Source organism: Colossoma macropomum, unplaced genomic scaffold (assembly GCF_904425465.1).
Source record: "Colossoma macropomum unplaced genomic scaffold, Colossoma_macropomum, whole genome shotgun sequence".
Taxonomy (NCBI): Eukaryota; Metazoa; Chordata; class Actinopteri; order Characiformes; family Serrasalmidae; genus Colossoma; species Colossoma macropomum.
The window spans coordinates 16,726,671-16,747,292 of record NW_023494808.1 but is presented as its reverse complement, the minus strand read 5'-3'; the positions used below and the strand labels follow the sequence as shown (position 1 = coordinate 16,747,292).

General features: G+C 40.1%; 1 protein-coding gene across 2 annotated transcripts; it reads right to left on the bottom strand.

The window, feature by feature from the left end:
• Window positions 1-639: 639 nt before the first annotated feature.
• gas6 (growth arrest-specific 6) lies at window positions 640-19,690 on the bottom strand. Of its 2 annotated transcripts, none has more exons than XM_036557172.1 (15): window positions 19,286-19,690; window positions 18,606-18,766; window positions 15,426-15,450; window positions 15,227-15,283; window positions 14,167-14,289; window positions 11,651-11,770; window positions 10,830-10,955; window positions 9,128-9,249; window positions 7,878-7,996; window positions 7,565-7,778; window positions 7,111-7,275; window positions 3,077-3,245; window positions 2,199-2,341; window positions 1,499-1,706; window positions 640-1,329 (listed from the first exon to the last, which is right to left on the bottom strand). In XM_036557172.1, the coding sequence occupies exons 1-15, from the start codon at window positions 19,356-19,358 to the stop codon at window positions 1,151-1,153; spliced, it is 2,004 nt and encodes a 667-aa protein (XP_036413065.1). In that variant the 5' UTR covers window positions 19,359-19,690; the 3' UTR covers window positions 640-1,150. The 2 variants fall into 2 exon arrangements, with proteins under 2 accessions (XP_036413065.1, XP_036413066.1); XM_036557173.1 differs by having other exon boundaries at window positions 7,565-7,754; window positions 19,286-19,689.
• Window positions 19,691-20,622: the final 932 nt, after the last annotated feature.

Sequence of the window (20,622 nt, the reverse complement as noted above, 5' to 3'; positions counted from 1 at the left end):
TATTTTACAGTCGGTTTTCATTGCTCTGAAAGGGCAGTTATCCCAAACATGATTTTCCTTTTAAAACATTAAGGTATTTGAGGCTATTTACTCCTTAGAATTAACCCTACAACTGTAGTTACAGTTATGGGTACAGTTTACCTCATCTGGCTTCTGTTGCACAGCAGCATTAACATGAAACTGTGTAAGGGTCGATTTGTATCCATTGTTACCACGTTTCTGTACATTAGTCTCAGTTCTGTCTCTTAACCCAATTTTCTTTTAAGGACAGAATCCAGATGAAAAATTTGAAAACTAGCTGGACATTCCCTTCAGTTATATTTTAAATAGATATTAGAACAGGTCACATTATTATTACAACCACCTTTATTTATTTTTTCCCCAAATAGCACAGTCTCCAATTAGATGATAGAGACCAAAGATCTCCCTTAGCGCTGAACACACCAAAGGCCAACATGAGAAAAATACAAAAACAAAGATTTCATATACAGTACAGAAGATGAAAAACAACAGCCTAAACAAAATAAGAAAGAACAAAACTCAAAATCAAAACAAACTGATTGATAATGACTTTGAGCACCTACTTAGCCTTTGGTGACTTAAGGCCTTTTAATCTAGAAGTTAAGGTAGTTGGATGTCTTTCCTTTTGTTTCGTCTAAAAAGCATTGTACAGTCACGTATTTACATATACAATATGTTACAGCGCACTCTCTTTCTCAGTAGCTTGTGTTGCGGCGCAGTGCTTCTCACCTCTCTAATGTAAGTGTACACCTCCCCTGTGTCTCAGTGAGTATAATATAAATATACAAGTTACAGTGTCTATGTGATCGTGTATACATTGCTTACTGTTGGAAGACGGCGTATGTAATGGACCACTGTTGCAGGAGTGGATAATTGTGGCTGTGCAACACCAAATTTGTCAGAGTCAAACTCAAGTTTGAAAGATCAGAGGTGGTTAAACCAAATGGAGTGTATGTAGAGAATGTGGCTTGGTAAGGCCATTTTGTGCCAGTCCTAAAGACCCAGATTAAGCTTACTCTTGAACTAAAATTCACTTTGACTGGACATTCCCCTTTTAAAGGCATTTTGGTTCCAGGGCTAGGCTTAAGCTAGGTCCAGAAAAACTAGCCCTATAAGTTTGCTGTGCGTTCTAGTTTCCCCAGACGATTTTTTTTGTTTCACTGGTGAGGGCCACTAGAGGGCAGGCATGAGAGCGGATATCATTGTGCTTGTGTTGGGCCTCATCCAGGTCTAATAGCTGGCCGTTGACCATGACGTCCATACAGCCTGTATAGAAGGCAGAGACTGGAGTGGACACCAGAGAAACATCTGCAACAGAGAAAAAAGGTGTATGCTGAGCTTCCATTTTACATGACCATACCTTACAATTTCCTTGTGAATATGGCAGTGAAAAATTTGACTGTCTAGATTTGATCACTGATTCAGAGCTTTCTTTCAAACTCTTTTCCACTATAAGCAAAGAAAACAGCAGGCTCACCTGGTATGCCTCCAATAAAGGTGCTGTATGAGGATGACAGGTCCAGGGGCTCCAATCGCTCAACTGGTTCAGTCAGGCCCAGCTGCCCATCCACCTCCAATATGGTGCTGTTCCCAGACACAGTCACATTCACAGTGTGCATCGCAGAGTCACACAGGTCAACTGGAGTGCTGGCCACAATCACATCACCGAAAGACACCAGTATATGCTGGAGTGAGAAGACAATGTTAGATAAAACTCAGTGTTCAACCTGAAATACCATTTCAGTATGAACACTATGGCAGGGGATCCCCTTCACAGTCCTGTGCATATTTTTTGTATTCCCTACTTTACACACCTGACCTAACATATGAGCGGCTTGTTTATTTCTTAATAGTTGAATCAGGTGTGCTAGATGAAATAAAGCATAAAAATGTGCATAGTGTGGGGTCACCAGTCCTATCTCAAAAGAGCTGATTTCATTCCAACCAAGCAGGAAAGTAATCAGTTGTTTACAGACTGAGACCAACTGATTAGACAAGTGAAATCAGGGATACTTTGATAAAAACTTGCAGCTACCCCCGCCCTTGCAGATCAGATTGGTGACCTCTGCCTTAAACACAAATTATGGTCTGTATTGGCTAGTATGCACTGGATAGAGGTACACAGAGGCATCTATAAAAAAGGTCTTGACTGAATTAGTGATGTAAAATATACTGACCTCTGCCCATTCCTTCTTCCCAGAATGGTAGTTAGAAAGAGAGATGGAGAGAGGGACATGATCCTGACGAACAAGTGCAAACAGAACTCCCACTGCAGATGCTGGAAGTATGGTCAACTGTATACTAAGCATCTGTGCGTCACCTGTGTGTGTTGAGGAGAGGTCAGCAACAGTTGTCTAATGCATATCTATAAAACAACTGACAAAGCAGCATTTCATACACACACACACACACACACTGATCAGGCATAACATTATGACCACCTCCTTGTTTCTACACTCATTGTCAATTTTATCAGGTGCACTCTGTAGTTCTACAATTACAGACTGTATTCCATCTATTTCTCTGCATACTTCGTTAGCCCCCTTTTACTCTGTTCTTCAGTGGAGGACTAGAGGATGACCAACACAAACTGTGCAGCAGCAGATGAGCTATCGTCTCTGACTTTACATCTACAAGGTGGACTGACAAGGTAGGAGTGTCTAATAGAGTGGACAATGAGTGGACACAGTGTTTTAAAACTCCAGCGGCACTGCTGTGTCTGATCCACTCAGACCAGCGCAACACACACTAACACACCACCACCACGTCAGTGTTACTGCAGTGCTGAGAATGATCCACCACCCAAATAGTACCTGCTCTGTGTGGGTCCATGGGGGTCCTGACCACTGAAGAATGGGGTAAAAGGGGGCTAACAAAGTATGCAGAGAAACAGATGGACTACAGTCTGTAATTGTAGAACTACAAAGTGCACCTATATAGTAAGTGGAGCTGATAAAATGGACAATGAGCGTAGAACCAAGGAGGTGGTCATAATGTTATGCCTGATTGGTGTATATTACATAGTACGTAGCAACCACTAAACATGGACACGTACCATGGCTGTGGTTGAAGTAGGCGAACCCATGGCCTGGGTAAAATGAGCTGTGGTCCTCAGTGGCATAGCACTGCATACGTTCATTGTTGCGGATGGTCTCCTGGATGGATGTATCTTCACCGGTCAGCCAGTGCCAATCTCGCATACAAGCATCTAGACGTGGGTTTACCTGGAGTCCAACAGACAGAGACAAATAGTCCCAGTCAGATAGAATGCCACGTCATATTAACTTTAATTATTAACTTTTCATCCTAAAGCTGTCAAAAACCTTGCAATGTCTGAAACAACAAGGAGCAGCAATTCAGTCTACTGAAGTCTGTTTCCACTGGAATATTTTTTTTACCACACAAGTTTAGTTACAAAACACAAACATGTTTAACTCAAGGGTGAAACAAACCACTTAAAACATAAAACGGTCTCAGTTTCCTAAAGAAAATATGACGCCTTTGGAAGTATATGCCACTTTAATCACCCCCACAATCGAATGGGAAAGGCTTCTGTAAACTGCACTTTCAACGGCTTAGCAAAGCATATAAACAGTTGTTCACAGCTGTACCGTCTTAATTGCGTTTATATATATGAATATGTACTGGACACAAAATACTGAGCCTCTTTGCTCCATCAGAGCTGTGGTGATGCATCGTTTTTGTTCTAATTAGTCTTGTCTGTCTCTACCTTTTCACTGCCTTCTCCCTATCTGACCAATTCCCCATTTCTGTTTTTGTCAAATCTGTTTGGCCCTCTACTCTATTATTGTATCATCCAGTCCTGATGAGAAATAAAAATAAAAGTTCCAACTTTTAAGCATGTCAGGGAGCTGTGTGTAGAGAACAAACTGTGCTTATCAGAAAGTGAATAAGTAATTACAATAATTTCAGTAGTTGTGGTTGCTTCTTAATAATGCATTTTTGTAAAATATGAAGAAAAACAGAATCCTTCTCTGTTTAGCCACTTTTTTGCATTTAATTTTTTTCTACTCAAATTAAGGATGCAAGTACAGTGTCGGACACTAAGTGGTCAATATCGAGATGCACTCTTTTTTCCCTTGTCTCCAATGTGAAGTTTGGAATCTGAAAGCATCCAAGAGCATGCAATCGGTGGTTCAAATCCTGAGTAAAGCAAAGATTTTATATTCACTTCTTGCACATCTTCACAGTGAAGTTGGGAATCTGAAAGTCAACTGTCAAAAAAAAATAATAATAAAAACGCATACTGGCTGTGAGATCCTGTGGTTTACTGGTATGACCCATGCCTTGGGGGTTATTGTTCAAAGACCATAGAATCCTTAGTATAGAATCTTAGCCATTTTCACCACTGTAAAGAGTGAACCTTGGGCACATCAAAAACAGGCACTAAGTCATCTTTTTCTCAGATGATCCTGGTGTAACGTGCTCCTAAACATGAGCAGAAACAGCCTGGGAATCTGTCCATACTTTAAATTGTTGTATTTTACATTACTGTAGCGTGTATTAAGACACTGCTGATACGATCTACAAGGTTTAACCAAGCTACTCCTATTGAGGGTTTGTAACCACCACAAAAGTCTTAGGCTGACTCTCCACAGTGAAACTAGTTGCGTGTTGTGAGTTTCCTGCAACGTTGACAGTTCCATAAAGCAAATCCAAAAACACTGAAACCTGTACACAACAAATTCAGTTACTCCACCTGATAACCAAATTAGCAGCTTGTAGTTTTCAAGACTAATTCTCACTTTATCGTTCTTGCTATAAATTCATCCACTATGTGTAATTTGTGTGACATTAGGGGGCTTCAAGAGAGAAGAAAACAGATCTAGCTACGTATATCACAATAACAGCAGGCTAGAAGAATATAACACCTTGCACAAGCAGCCGTTCAAACAGCTGTTACCATTAGCTGGATAGTAAATGTTTATATTACATTTATATTACACACGTGGTGTTGGGGTGAACCCGCGGGGAATAAAAATGTGGAGGTGCTGTGTCCCTTCACTCTGTTCTCCTCCTTCATGGCCTACTGTTAGTGTGTGTGTCTGTATGTGTTTGTATATATATATCTGGTGTGTGAGGGTGGACAACATGGACAGGCTGCTGACTTGCTATAGCTCCACCAGACCACTGAGTAACAAAAACACAAACACCACACAAAGGTTAAAAGATTACTGCTTGGCAAAAGAAAAAAACATGGTTACAAAGTTATATTCAATAGTTTGAAAAGTACACTCTTCTGCTGAACAAGCTAGGTAAAGTGGGGTTCTTCAATGAAGAAGCATTCACTTTATAGGGATGTTTACCCAGCAATTAAAAACAATAACTGTCCCAAGTGAACTTCTTAGTTCTAATTCATCTAGCTGCTCAGGACCCAGCTGGAACCAATACAATAATCACGATTAACGGTTTCATGGTCTTTCTGGTCATTTCATGTAACTCTAAAATGTTTAATATGACCACTTGGCTACCTAGCTTGCTAGTTAGCTTACCTTTTTAGCTGACATGAAACGATGCACTGCACCATCACCCCATCAACATCGCATCCTAGTTTACATTCTGGTACACTTACTGGCCAGGTAATATTGCCTGGCAACTACATCTTCATCTGGAAGAGTAAAGGATTTGCTATATTTTTGGCTTCAGCGTCGTGTTACCAAAAGATAGAGGATCCTTCAGCAGGATAGCAGATGGAAAATGGGCAAATGTAAGTAAAATCCTTTACATACTTCGATGCATTGGACATTACAGATTCAAACACAATAAGATTTTACCACTGTTGCTAATGTTTTGTCTGTTATGTTTGAATTTACTGTAAATTGTGCCATCAACTGAGCTGCTTCCATGCTGACTTCCACTCAATTCCACAAGTTCTACCTAGAAGTACAGCCAACCATTATGTTTACAAAAATTCTGATTTAGTCTACTGGCTTGCTTCCTGTATTGGACTTTGCAAAACATCTAGCAGTCACATGATAGTTGGATCCAAGAGGGAGAAGGGTGAGACAGATCCCAGTGCTGAACTTCATCATTCATATTTGTGGGGCTCCTCTACATTACAGTAAAGCCTACTTTCCTTTCTGTGGGCTTACTAGTACATCTAATTGTGTGCATGACTAATGGCCACCCAACTGTCTCAGCTTAGTAAGCAGATTCTAAGCACAGGCTAGCAAAAATGGGACTGCACTCTGAACAGTCTGTTCAAGAAGGGAAATGGCTTTGTTTACTATGAAATAAGTGTAGACATAATCTCTAAAAAGAAAAATCTCTGACAGTCTTGCACAAGTTACCCAACTCTTTGAAGTTAAAGAGCAAGCCATTTCTACCATGAAAAACACCTTGTTAACTCCACTCCTTCACATTCTGTTTTTTTCCTCTAAATTTGAACAGTGTAAATCACTAAGCATGAATGCACACTGATGCCTCACGTATTGTCCATCTGGAAGGACAAGCAGGATAATCTATACCTGGCCTTTGCTATCAGAATGTGTTTTGTTTTGCAGTAGTACAATCTCTACAAAGCTGAAGTGAAAATGATATTCCACAGAAAATGTTATCTCCCCTCCCAAATATAGTGTTAAAGTGTATAAAAACTTACTTGATAGGAAGTCAGTAGCTTGAACACTGGAAAAAAAATGTTTTTTTTGATATCCTAAAATCTAAAAGCAGCGAGAAGTTACCCTCAAAAAGTGTACAAATTACAGCCTATAATGCTTCGTTTTATTATTTGTTTCTTTTCTATTACTAAAAGATTTTAAGTATAAAATTCCATCAGTGTGAAATACATTTGTATATATGTGTAAATGTGCAGATGTATCTGTTCAGGTCTATGATAAGCTTATGTACCAAACAACACTGTTGATCTTCTGTTTGTTTTTTTTCTCTCCCTTTTTGAGTTATATATGTCCTCCCTCTATATAAGACAGCATTATCGATTTGTGAATGATGTGCTATAACTAACAATGTTTAAATAGTAGAGGGGGAGTGGTGGTGGGCCAAAAAAAGGGGGGTGGGGAAGAATGAGTAATGTGACAATTATTTTGCTTACATTTACAACTAGGTTCTTACCTTATTAACCAGTCCGTCCTCTTTGAATGGAACCCCGCCCACAGTTAGGTTGAGCTCGTGCATGCCTTTCTTCAGCGTAAATAGATCTCCATTCACTGCAATCTTCATCACTGCCTCCCTGTCAATTTTTATCACCAGACTTCGCCCTTGCTCCTCTACTGATATCTAGCAGTGAGTTAAACAAAGGTAAGCCATGTTAGAGAGGCACCTAATATGAGAGGGAAGATTTCAAAAGTGCTTAATGCAGCTGTTATTTTTCCACATAAATAATATGCCATTTATTTGGGGTTAAAATTCACTGAAAAAACAGCTTTTATCAACTCCATTCTCTAGCATGCATAAATACACCACTAATGCTATACTGCTGACGTTTCAATTTCCAATATTTCATATTTCTCATTCATAAAAATCGTTTGCTCAAATAAGACCAAATGACCCCTCAGTATCCTTTCACCTTGTGCCACAGTCCATCGTTAACCAATGGGCCACTGCTAGTCACCCGGCTCACAGCTCCATATTTTAACTGCAGTTCCAGTTTTCCATGGTGGATTGCCAGCACGATCCAGGAACTGTTCAAGTGTCCACCAGCAAAGAAGATCACTCCCTCCGAGTCATAGGTTCTCAGGTCAAACTCTGCTGTGAAGCTGAATGGGAACAGGACGTCAGTACTAAATGAAAAGAAGTAAGGAATTTTTGCAAAACTTTGCAAAATCTTTCAAGCATCAGAGCTCATGTTCATGTTGTCATCTAACAGAGAGTTTGCTCACCCGGTGTGAACTCGGCGGCGGAAGCGTAGTTTTACCACAGGAATCCCACTGAACATGCGGCCCAGGTAAAGAGAACGAGAGTTCCTTTTCATGTCCAGTGCCAAACAAGGCTTAATGGGCTACAGAGAATATGTGTGAGAAAAATTATATAAAGCAAAAAAAAGTACTAGACAATGCAGACAAAATAGTAGTATACTAGACAAGTGGGAAAGAGGAGAGACAGATATTGCAACTATAAATAATGCATCATCACTATTTTAAACAATAATTTTACACAATTTTATGCTTATGTAAAATGTAGTCAACAAGCCATGTTCAGCGACCAAAGTTTTCTTCTTTAGTTTTGCACTGGAGCTACATGAATAATATAGTTGACAAGTAGCAGAAACTCATACTACAGCAGTTAAGAGACTAATAATATATCATGTCATAGGCAAACTTATTTGAGATTACTTAAAGGGCCCATATAATAGAAAGCTTTGTTTGAAGTAGTACATAAACACTGCTAAACATCCCCAGTCATACAGTCTATAAATGGAAGCTGTAAAAACACCTATTTTGAATTCATTGTTTCTGCGGCATCACAAAACCTACAAATTTACATATATCCATCTATTTAGCCTACTGCAGTTTAGACCATTCAGACTGAAGTTATAAGGAGTTATAAGGAGTCCAGGTTTCAGCCTGGACTGCCTTTTTTAAATGAAATATAATACAGGGAAGCAAATCTGAACACAGCCTCACATACATATAATCAATCTAAAAGGCACCGTAACAAAAAAACAGCTTGTTTAATTGCTAAGGATAAAGCGAGGTTGGAAAATGGTTGAGTAAAAAAAAATAAAAATTACAGCTATTTTTGGTGCAATAAACCCATGCTAACATCACAAGTGGTAGGATATAGGTACTTTAACAACTCTGTGACCTGAGGAAAGTGTGATAATTTAGGCTTATTGTTTGTGAGATGCTAATTGGTGGGTATAAGCATCTATTATTTACTTTAATAAATAAGCCTCCAGTGAAAAACTAAAGAAGTAAACTTCAGACACCTAACATATCTTGGCTGACTGACCAAAACTGGAGTAAGGAGAAAATGAGTAATTTAGTCGCCAAACCACTGTTTTAACAGGACAAGGCACCACTGTTCTACAGCGAGTTTTATACAGCTATTATGCTAAGTATGAGTAAATGTACACAGCAGTAAACGAGGTCTGTCATAAGTATGATGATGAATCAATTCCTTTCACTACCTCACAGCTCCTCAAGTCTTGTCCAAGCTTTTTGCCCTGTCTGCCATCGCAAAAGCAACGGTAACTCCCAGGCGTGTTGACACACTCCTCCTCACACACATGTGACTCACACTCGTCCACATCTACCATGTAGAAAGTAAGACAAAAGAATTCATTACTCTTTCGAGACAACAATGACAATGATACTTGTGTACAAGCCAAAAATATAGTTTTAAAAACTGGTGCTGTTTCTCTTAAACACTCATAAATGGTCATACCTGGCATTTCCATTTTAAGTAATCCTTTCCATTCTTAGCTCATTGACTACAAATGCTGTAACACTACATAAGAACATGCAAGAACGTGAAAATCGTATGACGGATCATATTTTGTCTCTTAGCTCTCTGTTCACCAACAAGGAGAAATGTGAACTTCTCAACCTTTAACACTTTAACCCCTCTAAGATTATTATTCAGTTGTAGGTCTTAATCTTATTATCCAGTACCTACTATAAACTATTCAGGTGCCAAGAGGAAATATGTGAAGTATGTAGCTACGAAAATTAAAAATGAAAAGTTTGGACTGACTGTCCTCAGAGTTCAAGGGTTTAAACTGATGTTTAGGGCTGGAACAGAAAACAAAAACACAGCAATCATACAATGCTCCTGGTATGTAATTTTGGTTTCACCAGGCTCTTGCTCATAGAACTTTTGCTTTTAAAAGCTATGAGAAATGGGTTTATATTTGTCTTGTATAAATATGAATTTCTTGCCTAGAGATCAATGTTTATTTTTCTGTGATGGGACAACCAACCACAATCTTGGCCGACAAATAAAGTCTCAGGTCTACAGTCCTTCATCACACATTTTAGGCTTATCTAACTCAAAAAAATGGCAGATAGTGATCTTGGCATTTTGTTATGGTTTCAACTGATACTCTGCAAATGTTTTGACTGAAAGAAAAGAAGGAAAAAAAATGTTTTAATAAAAGAGAATGCTGGGAACAGACAAGGATAAATGATTATGTGGTTTATCTTAAAACACATATGTGAAAAAAACTGTTTATTACATTATACATAGCTTAGTCAGCTTGAATGACTATGTTCTGTGATTATTATGTAATCCACCCTTTCTACAGGCATGATTTAACTTGATAATGGGAAGGGAACATGTTCAAAGACAAAAAGTTGGAAATGGGGCAACATGGCCTGTAGCAAACTCATGTCTGTGTCTCCAAAGAAAAAAAAACATTTTTCACAGCCACTTAGCCACTCTTGTAGATACTGCCCATGTTTTATTTACCATAGGGTTGAAAGACTGATTAGTGGATATAATATGTTCTTTTAGACCTGTGCCAGGAAGAAGTGGCTTCTAATGCCTACAAAACACATACAGGCTTTTCCGCTTGGAGGCTAATCAAGGCTTATCACATTGCATTCTCTGGAAGCTGGTGAAAGAGTCTGATACGTCTGGTATCTTATATAATGTATAAGAGTTTTTGCTGGTCATAATGTGTGGAATTTGAGGCCTGTGCATGTAAGTAGCTATTGTGTGCCTGTTAAGACATGTATTAGTCGTGGATTTCCTCCATCCAGCATATTCTTTTACATTTTTAGGAATGTGTCAACACATATGCCTGCGCAATTCTGAAGGCTCTAAACCCTTTCACGCTTCATACTTAGTGGTTACAAAGGGGATGAATAAGTATGGTGGCACTGACTCACCTTCACAGGTTTTGGTCCCATTGTTGTAGATGTAGCCAACCTCACAAAGGCACTCGTAACTCCCTATCAAGTTCTTGCACTGTGCATTCCCACAAACATTAGGAACCACCCTACACTCATCAATGTCTGGAACAGAGGTATGGGAGATTGGTGTCATGATGATCTGATGAATAACTGATGAATAACTAGGAAATGACTTAATAAGGTAACGTATAACTCAATCTGACTCTATGACTCATTTATAATTTGACTTTCTCACACTTATTAAACCTGCACCGGATTTGTCCCAAGTACAGTATTACAGGCTTGTTTCAAATCAAACTTCCACATCACACCTGCTGGTGATACATTCAGCGACTTTGTGAAGTCTCTATTAAATGTACTTTTTTGCCCAAAAAAGTAGTATGTGATGCAAATAAAAATCTACAAATTACTGGCTTTTGCATCACATTCTTTACACATCAAATAATGCAACAACATGGAGATCTCATATTATTAGTGGAGAAGAATAGATTAAACAGCTGAAACAGCCACTTCTGTGTGTTAACCTTAAAAGTTAAAATGCAAAATCTAAGAAAGAACTTGAATTTGTGGTGAAAAGTATTTAGGAACATTTTACGTGGATACAAAAATGCCCAAATAAATATATTAAAACAAAAACCTTGTATAGGAGGATTAGGATGAGCACAATGTGTACAATAAAATGAAACTGAAAAATGTTTAAATGCAACTTTTCCAACATTTTTGGCATATGTAGTGCAATAGACCATAGATAAAAGAGTGAACAAGGTAACCAGCAAATCGGAGCAAATTTCACTTACCCAGACACATGTGGTGGCCAGACAGTGAGTAACCATCACGACAGGAGCAATGGTAACTTCCTACTGAGTTAATGCACTCATGATCACATCTTCCATTTTCCTTATTGCACTCATTTACATCTGTCAATCAGAGAACATAAATCAAAGTGAGCCAGATGCCAGACTGTGGTGAAAGTTTACCTGAGGAAATCAAAATCAAATGACACACTGGTTAGATGAGGCTGCATCTATATGACAGGCTTTAAGTAGACGCAGCAACACTGTAGCTTAGGGGCACCCTACAACAGTTGCAGACTGTTTCACATTTTCCCTTTCTCAACTAAGCATATATAGGAAAAAAATATCTAAGGCGGTATTAATGAAACATTTGAGACTTGAATTAGTCTACAGAGAATGACGTGATGCTGGGGCTCAACTGTGGAAAAGCCTCTCTGCCTCAGACTTTTTTCCACCCTGCTCCTGTTTTCATCTGCTTGTCATTCCATACTGGTAGGTGATGCAATGAGTCACAGTGCATGTGTGCGAAAGCACTGCAGTGGAACAAAGTCAGGTCGTCATCTCTCTCTGTCTGGAAGATACTCATCCTTCTGCAGAATTTCCTCTCTTCAGCTGACTCAGAGTAACTGCTGCAGTACCACTGGTAGCTGTGAACATGATAAATGAACATGCAGACCCTCTACAGACATTTAATGCACTATTGGTTACAGCCCAGACTACAAATATGAATAAGTTTATTGTCAGTCAGAGAGGTCACACCTGACAGAGGACAAAGCAAAGGTACACAGTCACGCGAGAAAAGGTAAAAGTATCCCTTAGTCACCCTCCCTATCCATATTATACCTATTAATATTAAATCACTAAAAATTTACTCAATGACACATTAACATTTTAACAGGCCACAGGCCCATTGTTTTATTATACACTTCTATAACCTAAGAATAGCTCAACCAGTTAGTATTGAAGTCCCTGTAGTTACTAAATAATAAGCTTCTCTATGCAATAAGCCTGTCAAGGGGTTAGAGATTTGGAAAAAATCCCACAATTTCCCCCTTACCCAAAAAATGGTGCCCAAACTGTCTCTTCAGTTTTGCACCACAGCTACAAGGCAGCTAAATAGTAATAAAAGCTTGTATTCCATGCCTACAACTGTGTGTCTAAATCATCACACAAGACTTGCTTATGTGGTTTCTAACCCTGCATGACATATTTGTCAATTTCTTACATAACAGTACATCCCATAGCTTAAAACAGTACTGGATTCCTCAAATTGTACCCCTTTGTCCATTTCTACTGATATTTTGTCAGAAACTACATAAGGAAATCTTTTTATGATTACTTAACAACCCCAAGACCAGTATGTGATGATCTGGGTATGCAGTTTGCACAGTGCCAATCAGTGGGGTATAAGCTTCCATTACTTGTTTGCTACATTGCCCCGTAGCTCCAGTACAAAGCTAAAGAAGCAAACACACGATACCTCATGTGTCTTGACTGTTCGTCTACATTATGTATATTTTATTTAATCGTGTAAATTGGATAAGGAGTAAGCTACAATTAGTCATGTTAACTGGCAGTGTTAGCCTGAACAATTCTTTTCTGTTGTCTCACTGCATGTATACGGCATTGCAGAGCAAGAAGTTCAGACAAGACTTGCCTATTGGCACTATCAGACTAGACATCTACTGTCTATCATCTGACTGTATGTGTATTGTATATGGAGCATTCTACCGGACTGCTCCAAAATCAGAGTTGAAAACACATTTCAGACTTTCAACTGACTTGGACCATAATTTTTTTTTATTTTATTGACACAAATGACAGAACATTCCATTTTGTCACTACCAAAACAATTATGACGCCACCAGAACCAGCAGTGACAATTCTAGCTAATTTAGAACAAAACCAGAAAACACTAGCCAAATACATGGCAACCAAACAAAGCTCTGAACAGTTGTACACACATAAAATCAATATTTTTCATTAAAACACAAGAAGTTTATGTAATTTCAGAAAATATGTGTTTGGAGTGACAATTCTTATAAATTGATTTTCAGTCTGGGACAGATTTACTTCAAAACAGTGGGATCTATCTGCTCAGATCTATCTATAAAGGACAGGGATACAGTCTCACTTCCTGCTTTAAAATGCAGGGGTGTAGCTACATTAAGCCTCCGCCTATAGACTAAAACTCTGTTTTTGTAGCCAAATTCACTTTTAAAAAAATCAAAAAGATCTTTTAAAAAAAAAATGTAAGTATTATGTTCAGAAGTTGAAATTTAGGGGTTAAGGTTTGGAACAGCCACCTCCCAATAGAAAGTATCCTATACAAGATGATTTTGTATATATTTAGCTTATTACTACCTCAATTAATCCCTTAGGTTTAAATGGATCAGAATAGAATCCTTGTAAATACCTAAGGTGTGACTACAAGTATTTTAAACAGTTTTTTTACAGAGGGACCACAGTTTGAACTAGAATGGTCCATTTACTTACAGATGAGGTCTCACAAGCCCTACCTTGCTCACACTTGAGACCAGCCCACCCTGTAAAGCAGTGACATTGGAAGTCGCCCTTTTTATCCTCACAGCGTACTGTCCCCTTGTGATTACAGGGGTCGGGGGAGCACTGGTTTGGAATGTCTGAGAAAACAGAAAGAGTGAGAGTAACAGAGAGTGAGGGGAGATAGAGAGAGAAGGTGGCTAAGGGTGAAAGGTTCAATTATTCAAGGTCAAAACAATAAATTACAAACCTAACATGCATCAAATCTATTGCGCTGCACTGTCCCTCCTTTCACTCTCAGCAGTTACCCAACAGCCACATATCCTACCTACCACCTAGAATTCCAATGAACATTTGTTCTTCACAGCTGGATCTTACTTTACACAGTGTTTGAAGGCTGCTCTGTTTCATCACTTGGTTTCCTTTCGCACATATCTGTAGAGTCTCCAAGATGCTGCTGACACTGCAACATCTCCCTACTTAGACAAGTCCAGGCAAGTCTGGGCAGACTGAGGGGGCACACAAGTAAAACGAGAAAGGAAGAAATAGGGAGAGGGAGAGGGAGAGGAAGAGAGAGAGAGAGAGAGAGAACACTGCAGAGTCACAGCATCCTCTCACGCTTACTGACTCAGGGTTCCTGGCTGGACTCAAACCGACCAATAAGATCACGGCATTCTGAGCTAGCACGTTGCTGCCTCTGATTCAGCGGAAACGCATGCTGAAGGACGAGCCTCCAGCTCACGTCAGCGATACGAGCTTAGGTCACGTGCTTGCAGGCACACACGCGGCACAGAAACGACCACATTCATTCAGAGGGTCTTCTGTGCACACGCCCCCCTCAAATCCGCTACCAAGCTGATAGGCTACAACCTTCTGTACATCACCAGCAGCACAACTAACACAGGCAGCCTCTCTTTCTCTCTCTCCTCATGCAATTTTCCCACTCCAGAGCATTGCTGCAGTGCAGCTGAAGCAGCAGAACCCTGCACTCCCATAGAGCTATTTATATACCAGAGAGAAAGAGAGAGATGGACAGACAGAGGGCAGAAATAAGAAACCCAAGCTGGGGTCACTCACTGTGGACACAGGTGACCAGGTCTCCCTTCTTTTTTTCGCCGAACTGCTCCACACATGCTGAAGAGACAAGAGGAGAGTCCTTCATCAGAAGCAGTCATAATAAGGTATATTAACACACACTGTATTCTGTATTCAAGTCCACTAAGCTGGGAGAAGCTAACATGCAGCTAAAATTAAGAGTTACTATTTCAGGACTTACCCAAATACCTGGGATAGAAATATTCCTGAAAAAGGTACCAAACAGAAATGGTTAGCTATGATGACAGCTACAAATCAAGGCAGCTACATGTATAACTATATTTTAACTATAAATATTACTTCTTTAAACTGCAAAGGTGAGGCCTGCACTTCCTCACTCTCACAAATATATAGCTTATATGTTAGTTTCATAATAGTTACCAAACAATTCACAGCAGTTACTGAACAATAAGCACTAAAATTAGCAGCTGAAAATAGTCTGCAGTTTAATCTGTTAAGTACTCAGCCTATATTCTGCATCAGAAAAATTTAAAAGTTTCAAAAACTGCACTTTTTGAAAACACCCACAACATTCAATGTTAGTTCTTGAATGCTACTGAAGCTTTGACAGACATCGTGTAATTATTCTGTCGTGCTTGTCTTTAATCTTGCTGTCCTGTTACAACATGTTAGGCCTAAGAATCTTTTTTTATCCTCTAGCTTAGGAAACCAGTTTACAACGTCTCTGTGACAGTCTGTGCACTCATCGTCCCACACAACCTGCATACTCAGTGCTGCAGTGCTGTGGGGTGTGGCCAAGCTACACAGTTGACCTGGTTCTTTCTTGGGCTCTTTCTGTGGGTTTCCAGATTAACTTTTATCATCACAAAAGTTATAAATGAACCCTGCATCAACTATGTGCCCCAGAAAAAAGGGATAATACTTTGCCATGTAAAGGAAAGTTTCTACAACATTTTCCTTAGCACTTCAAGCACTGCACTCATGGATTAGTTGAATCAATGGCATTTTCTCTGCAAGCAGACACCTAATACCCATAGACGTATCCTCTTCATACACTGTGCATTAGCTTTAGCCATTAATCACACCTATATTTAACCCCTAAACCTATATTTCCCTTCCTCATTCCTATAACTAGACACATTACATATTAATTTTACTGTAGTTACTGAATAATTCATGGCATTTACTGAATACCAAGCTTTAAGATTAATAACTGAATAATAAACCTGTAGTTTAAGGCTGAGAAGATCACATTTTATCCACCAATATGCAGCCAAGAGGGGAAAACTATGTATTACACACTTTTACAATATTATACATTCTTAAATCTTCTTCTAACGTTTATAATCAAACAGCTAAGAACAGAATATAAATGGTTAGGAGTCAAAGAAGCATCCACTACAAGGACACATCATTCTGTGCACGCTTTGTCCACGGAGCAGCTGTGGGTTACCCGGTAACCAGTCCACTCATATGGTTGCTGCAGTCCAAAAAACTGCAGAGTCAGAGTTCTGCTGAGTCAGATACAGATAGCACGCGGTGCAACATGAATAATGCACACAGGGAGCAGAACTCCTTCCCTTCCCTCCCTGTCACGAAGTCAATGAGGGAGAAGCACGCAAAGCTATTGATCGTTACGCATATACAGAGATAGTCCCCACTTTCTGCCTCACCTTAACTCACCTCATGCATCACCTCGCGCAACCTTTCCTCTTAATTTCATTTTTAGTCCCTCATCTTGCAGTTTTAATTCCACATCATCATGTTCTTTCACTTTCACCTGTGTCCTTCTACTCCTCATTCTCATTTAGTTCCTAGAGGGGACTGATGACGCAAAAGCCTCAAAACTCTGTCCGAATCATTATAAGTGTTCCAATTATAGCGCCAGTCATCTCATGGGATGGACCAAAAGCAGATACATCACTCACTGTTCCAAGTACACTAAGCTTTTATTAATTCATGGCACAAACTTGTCTGAGCTGCTTTAACAGATACAGTAAATTCACATGATCTCCCGCCAGTCTAAACACTGGGTATACTGCTGTTCACGTGGGTGGGAGAAAACATCACGTCAGATATAAGTAGTACAGGAAACCCGGCAGGAATTTATTTGGGATTTAAAAACACATTCCAATCCTTTGAGTCATCACTGCTTCACCCTTTATTGTACGTAGTCCCCGAAGAACCTATCAGCAGTGCTCTGGGACTATTTCATTTGTATAATCATCCTTACTTTTTACAGGGAACAGGCTATTCACAATGAACAGTGTTGTGTTATTAATGGGCTACTAAAATAAATCATACCCTGTGTCTTAAAGGACTCCCTGCAGGATGATATGCAAAACGTTGGAATAAAATCTGCAAACACTGTTCCTGAATTACATGTATATGACAATAAGAGTTGGCCAGACATTCAGTGGTTGGCACTAAATGGATGAAATGGATCGGTGGAAGTTAGGGATGGGCAACATCGTAATACTAATCGCTATCGTGATACATCACATCATTGCACAATACACTTTTCAGAACATGTCATAGGTCTCATCAGTCCTCAAAGAACAACGAACAACTGCATGCTGCATTACAAAGAGAGCCTAACTGGTCATGTTTACATGGATTTAGTGCAGTGCAGGATGTGAAACACTGAACACAAATCATTGTATTTATAGTTTTAATGGTATTTCTGTTCCATGTCATCAAACTGCATACAAATTAAATGTAGTGATGCATCTTGTGCATCAAGAAAATGTCTAGAAATACTGTGATATTATAATTCTGCCAGATTGCCCACCTCTAATGCAAGTGCATAATGGCTTCTTGAGCAGGACATTGTGAAGCAGTGATTCAGAAAGAGCTTTATCAAGACCATTAAGCTTCAAATGGGCTCAAAGGAGATTCAAATATGTCAATAGGCACCAGGCAAGTGGACCCACTTCAGCCAGAAGCTGCAGTGCCAAACCTGCCACTGCCCTCAGGCTCAAGCGTCCGAGCATGAAAAACATGAGCGATAAGCCCCTCAGACTTTCGGGAACTTATGTCACTCACTCAGCTACAAAAACAATACAATCCGTGAGAAACGCGTGTGAGTGTGTTTGTGCAGGGGGAGTCAGGGGCTTATTATAAAGTGGCTCGACTGCGAACTTACTAGGGCATGAAAATGAGGCACAGAATCGTCCGAAGTCTCTGAAAGCGTCCAGTTTTGGGGCGAAAGGTCGTCGACTGTCACCACAACGTGTTATTATCGAGCAAATCTCAGCAGCGCAGCTCGACAGGCTAACGTTAGCGTTAACGTTACCTCCGCTCTGCGGTAACCAACGTACAGCACCGCTAAGGACGCTAAACCTGCAGGACTCAGCGCTACGGACATTTAAAAAAACAGTTAAAACGTTGACGTTTTTACCGTTTCTGGGTCATTTTCAAACACTTCTCGTGCCTCTTCTTTGGTACATTTCTCCTCCACACATTCCCTCTCCAAATGCCCTTGTTTGGTTTCCTCAAAAACCTGGTTCGCTCTCTTGTGTCTTCTCAAAAACTGGCTCGCTTCCTCAGGCGACAAGGACACTGCGAACACACACACACACAGTTTGGTCCAGGTGAAGCACAACGTCAAAGCCGTTAAAACAGACCGAAATGAAACATTTAACGTTAGCGGACACCGGCCAACCTTTACGTGTAGCGCTAGGTTAACGGACGCCAGCTAACCGTCGGGACTGTTCAAAACAAAACGTCTCGCGCTAACGTTAACGGACACCAGCAGTTAACGTTAACGGTTGACGGCTACACGAGGAAGCTGCTGCTTAGGTGCGCGTGCAGAAGTTTTCGGTTTTCGGTTAGCTAGGTTAGTTAACCGTTTCACCTCGGCTGCGTCCAAAACCGCGTACTGTCACACTAAAGACTATGTCAAATAGTACACCGCCAACAGCAAGCTAGTGCAGTGAGTATGGTAAACAATACTAGTAGGTTATGTGGTTTTGGACGCAGCCACAGTTAGTTTAGTTGGCTCTGCAGGTTCTGCGACAACAACGACTGTGTTTTCTCTCGACAGAAAAGTCCCTCAGTTCGTACTGTTTGTGTACTTACACTCCGTGGAGCAGGCGACGCACAGGAGGATGAAGAAGCAGCCCGAGAGGAACTCTCCCGGGGTAAGGAGCATGTTTGGTTCTGCGACAGGCTCGGGAAAACTTCCCCCCTCCGTCCGTCTCTGTGCAAATGTAGCTGGGAAAGCTTTCACTTCTCAGCGGGGGAGTCTATACCGCTACATTCAACTCCACGGTTTGCAGAGGCAGACACATACCACAGCTCCCTCTCCCTCTCTCTCTTTCCTCCACTCACTCGCGCTCTCTCTCTCTTCCACACACACTCCCCCTCTCTCTCTCTCCGTGATCTAAACGTGAGCAGCAGATTCGTCGATTTGGCTGCTGGAAAGTTAGCAAGCACTGGGAGTTCCCAATGCAGAATTTTCTCCTCCGCAAGAAAGAAAGAGGGAGAGAGAGAGAGAGGGGGGAGGGAGAGAGGGAGAATGACGCTGGTTACTCACTGCAGTAGTATCGCTGTAATAAAAAGGCTGCAAGTTATGATGACCCACCCCTGCATTTCTGTAGGGTGTTAATCAGTCTCTGTGCCTAATCAGCATAGAGACTAATTAACACCCATAGAAATGCAGGGTCTATGTTGATTGGACAGAAGTTCACAAGGGTCACACATTTAACAGGCACCTGTATAACACATTAAAGATCATTTTATACTGTGGACACTTAAAAAAGATGGTTCTTCAAGGGTCCTTTAGTGGAAGCAAGGGGTCTATTTAGAATCATGAGTTCTACTTAGACCCATTTCATGCTTTATTGGTTCTTTGCACGGTGAAATGGTTCTTCGGATTGATGATGTGTTGTGTGTGTCTATATAGAACCCTATTGAAAATGGCTTTGTGTAGCACCAAAATGGTTCTTCTATTGTTACAAGGTTGACATAACATGAGCATAACCCTTTTTGGTGCTATATAGTACCCTTTTCAAAAGGTTTCTATATAGAATCGTATACAGCACATTCTCTATCAATCCAAATAACTATTTTACCATGCGAAGAACTCTTTAAGCATGCAGATGGTTCTTTGAGTGTTAAGGGTTCTACATAGAAGCACTGCCTTTACCAAAGAACCGAAGAAGAAACATCTTTTTTTTAAAGTGTACCTTTAGCAAACATTACCATGTGACGTACTCTGACAGGACAATTACTTGTAATGGCAGCATGACAGTGTTGTATGAACAAACAAAATCTGTCATAACTCATTATTAACATATGACATCTGCCATAACATGTTTATGGCATGGTTATGCCAATGTTAAGTGTTACCTTCATATTAATATAATCTCAATGTTTTGTTTTTTTGTGATTTATTCATTTAGTCAGCTTCAAAT

What these genes read in the sequence shown, in the direction of transcription:
- gas6 (XM_036557172.1), bottom strand. Translation starts at nt 19,358, where the DNA reads ATGCTCCTTACCCCGGGAGAGTTCCTCTCGGGCTGCTTCTTCATCCTC. An exon ending in TGGGACCAAAACCTGTGAAG is followed by an intron (nt 9,250 to 10,829) that starts GTGAGTCAGTGC and finishes TCTACATGGTAG; the next exon opens with ATGTGGACGAGTGTGAGTCA. An exon ending in AGGACGGACTGGTTAATAAG is followed by an intron (nt 3,246 to 7,110) that starts GTAAGAACCTAG and finishes GTTGGACTCCAG; the next exon opens with GTAAACCCACGTCTAGATGC.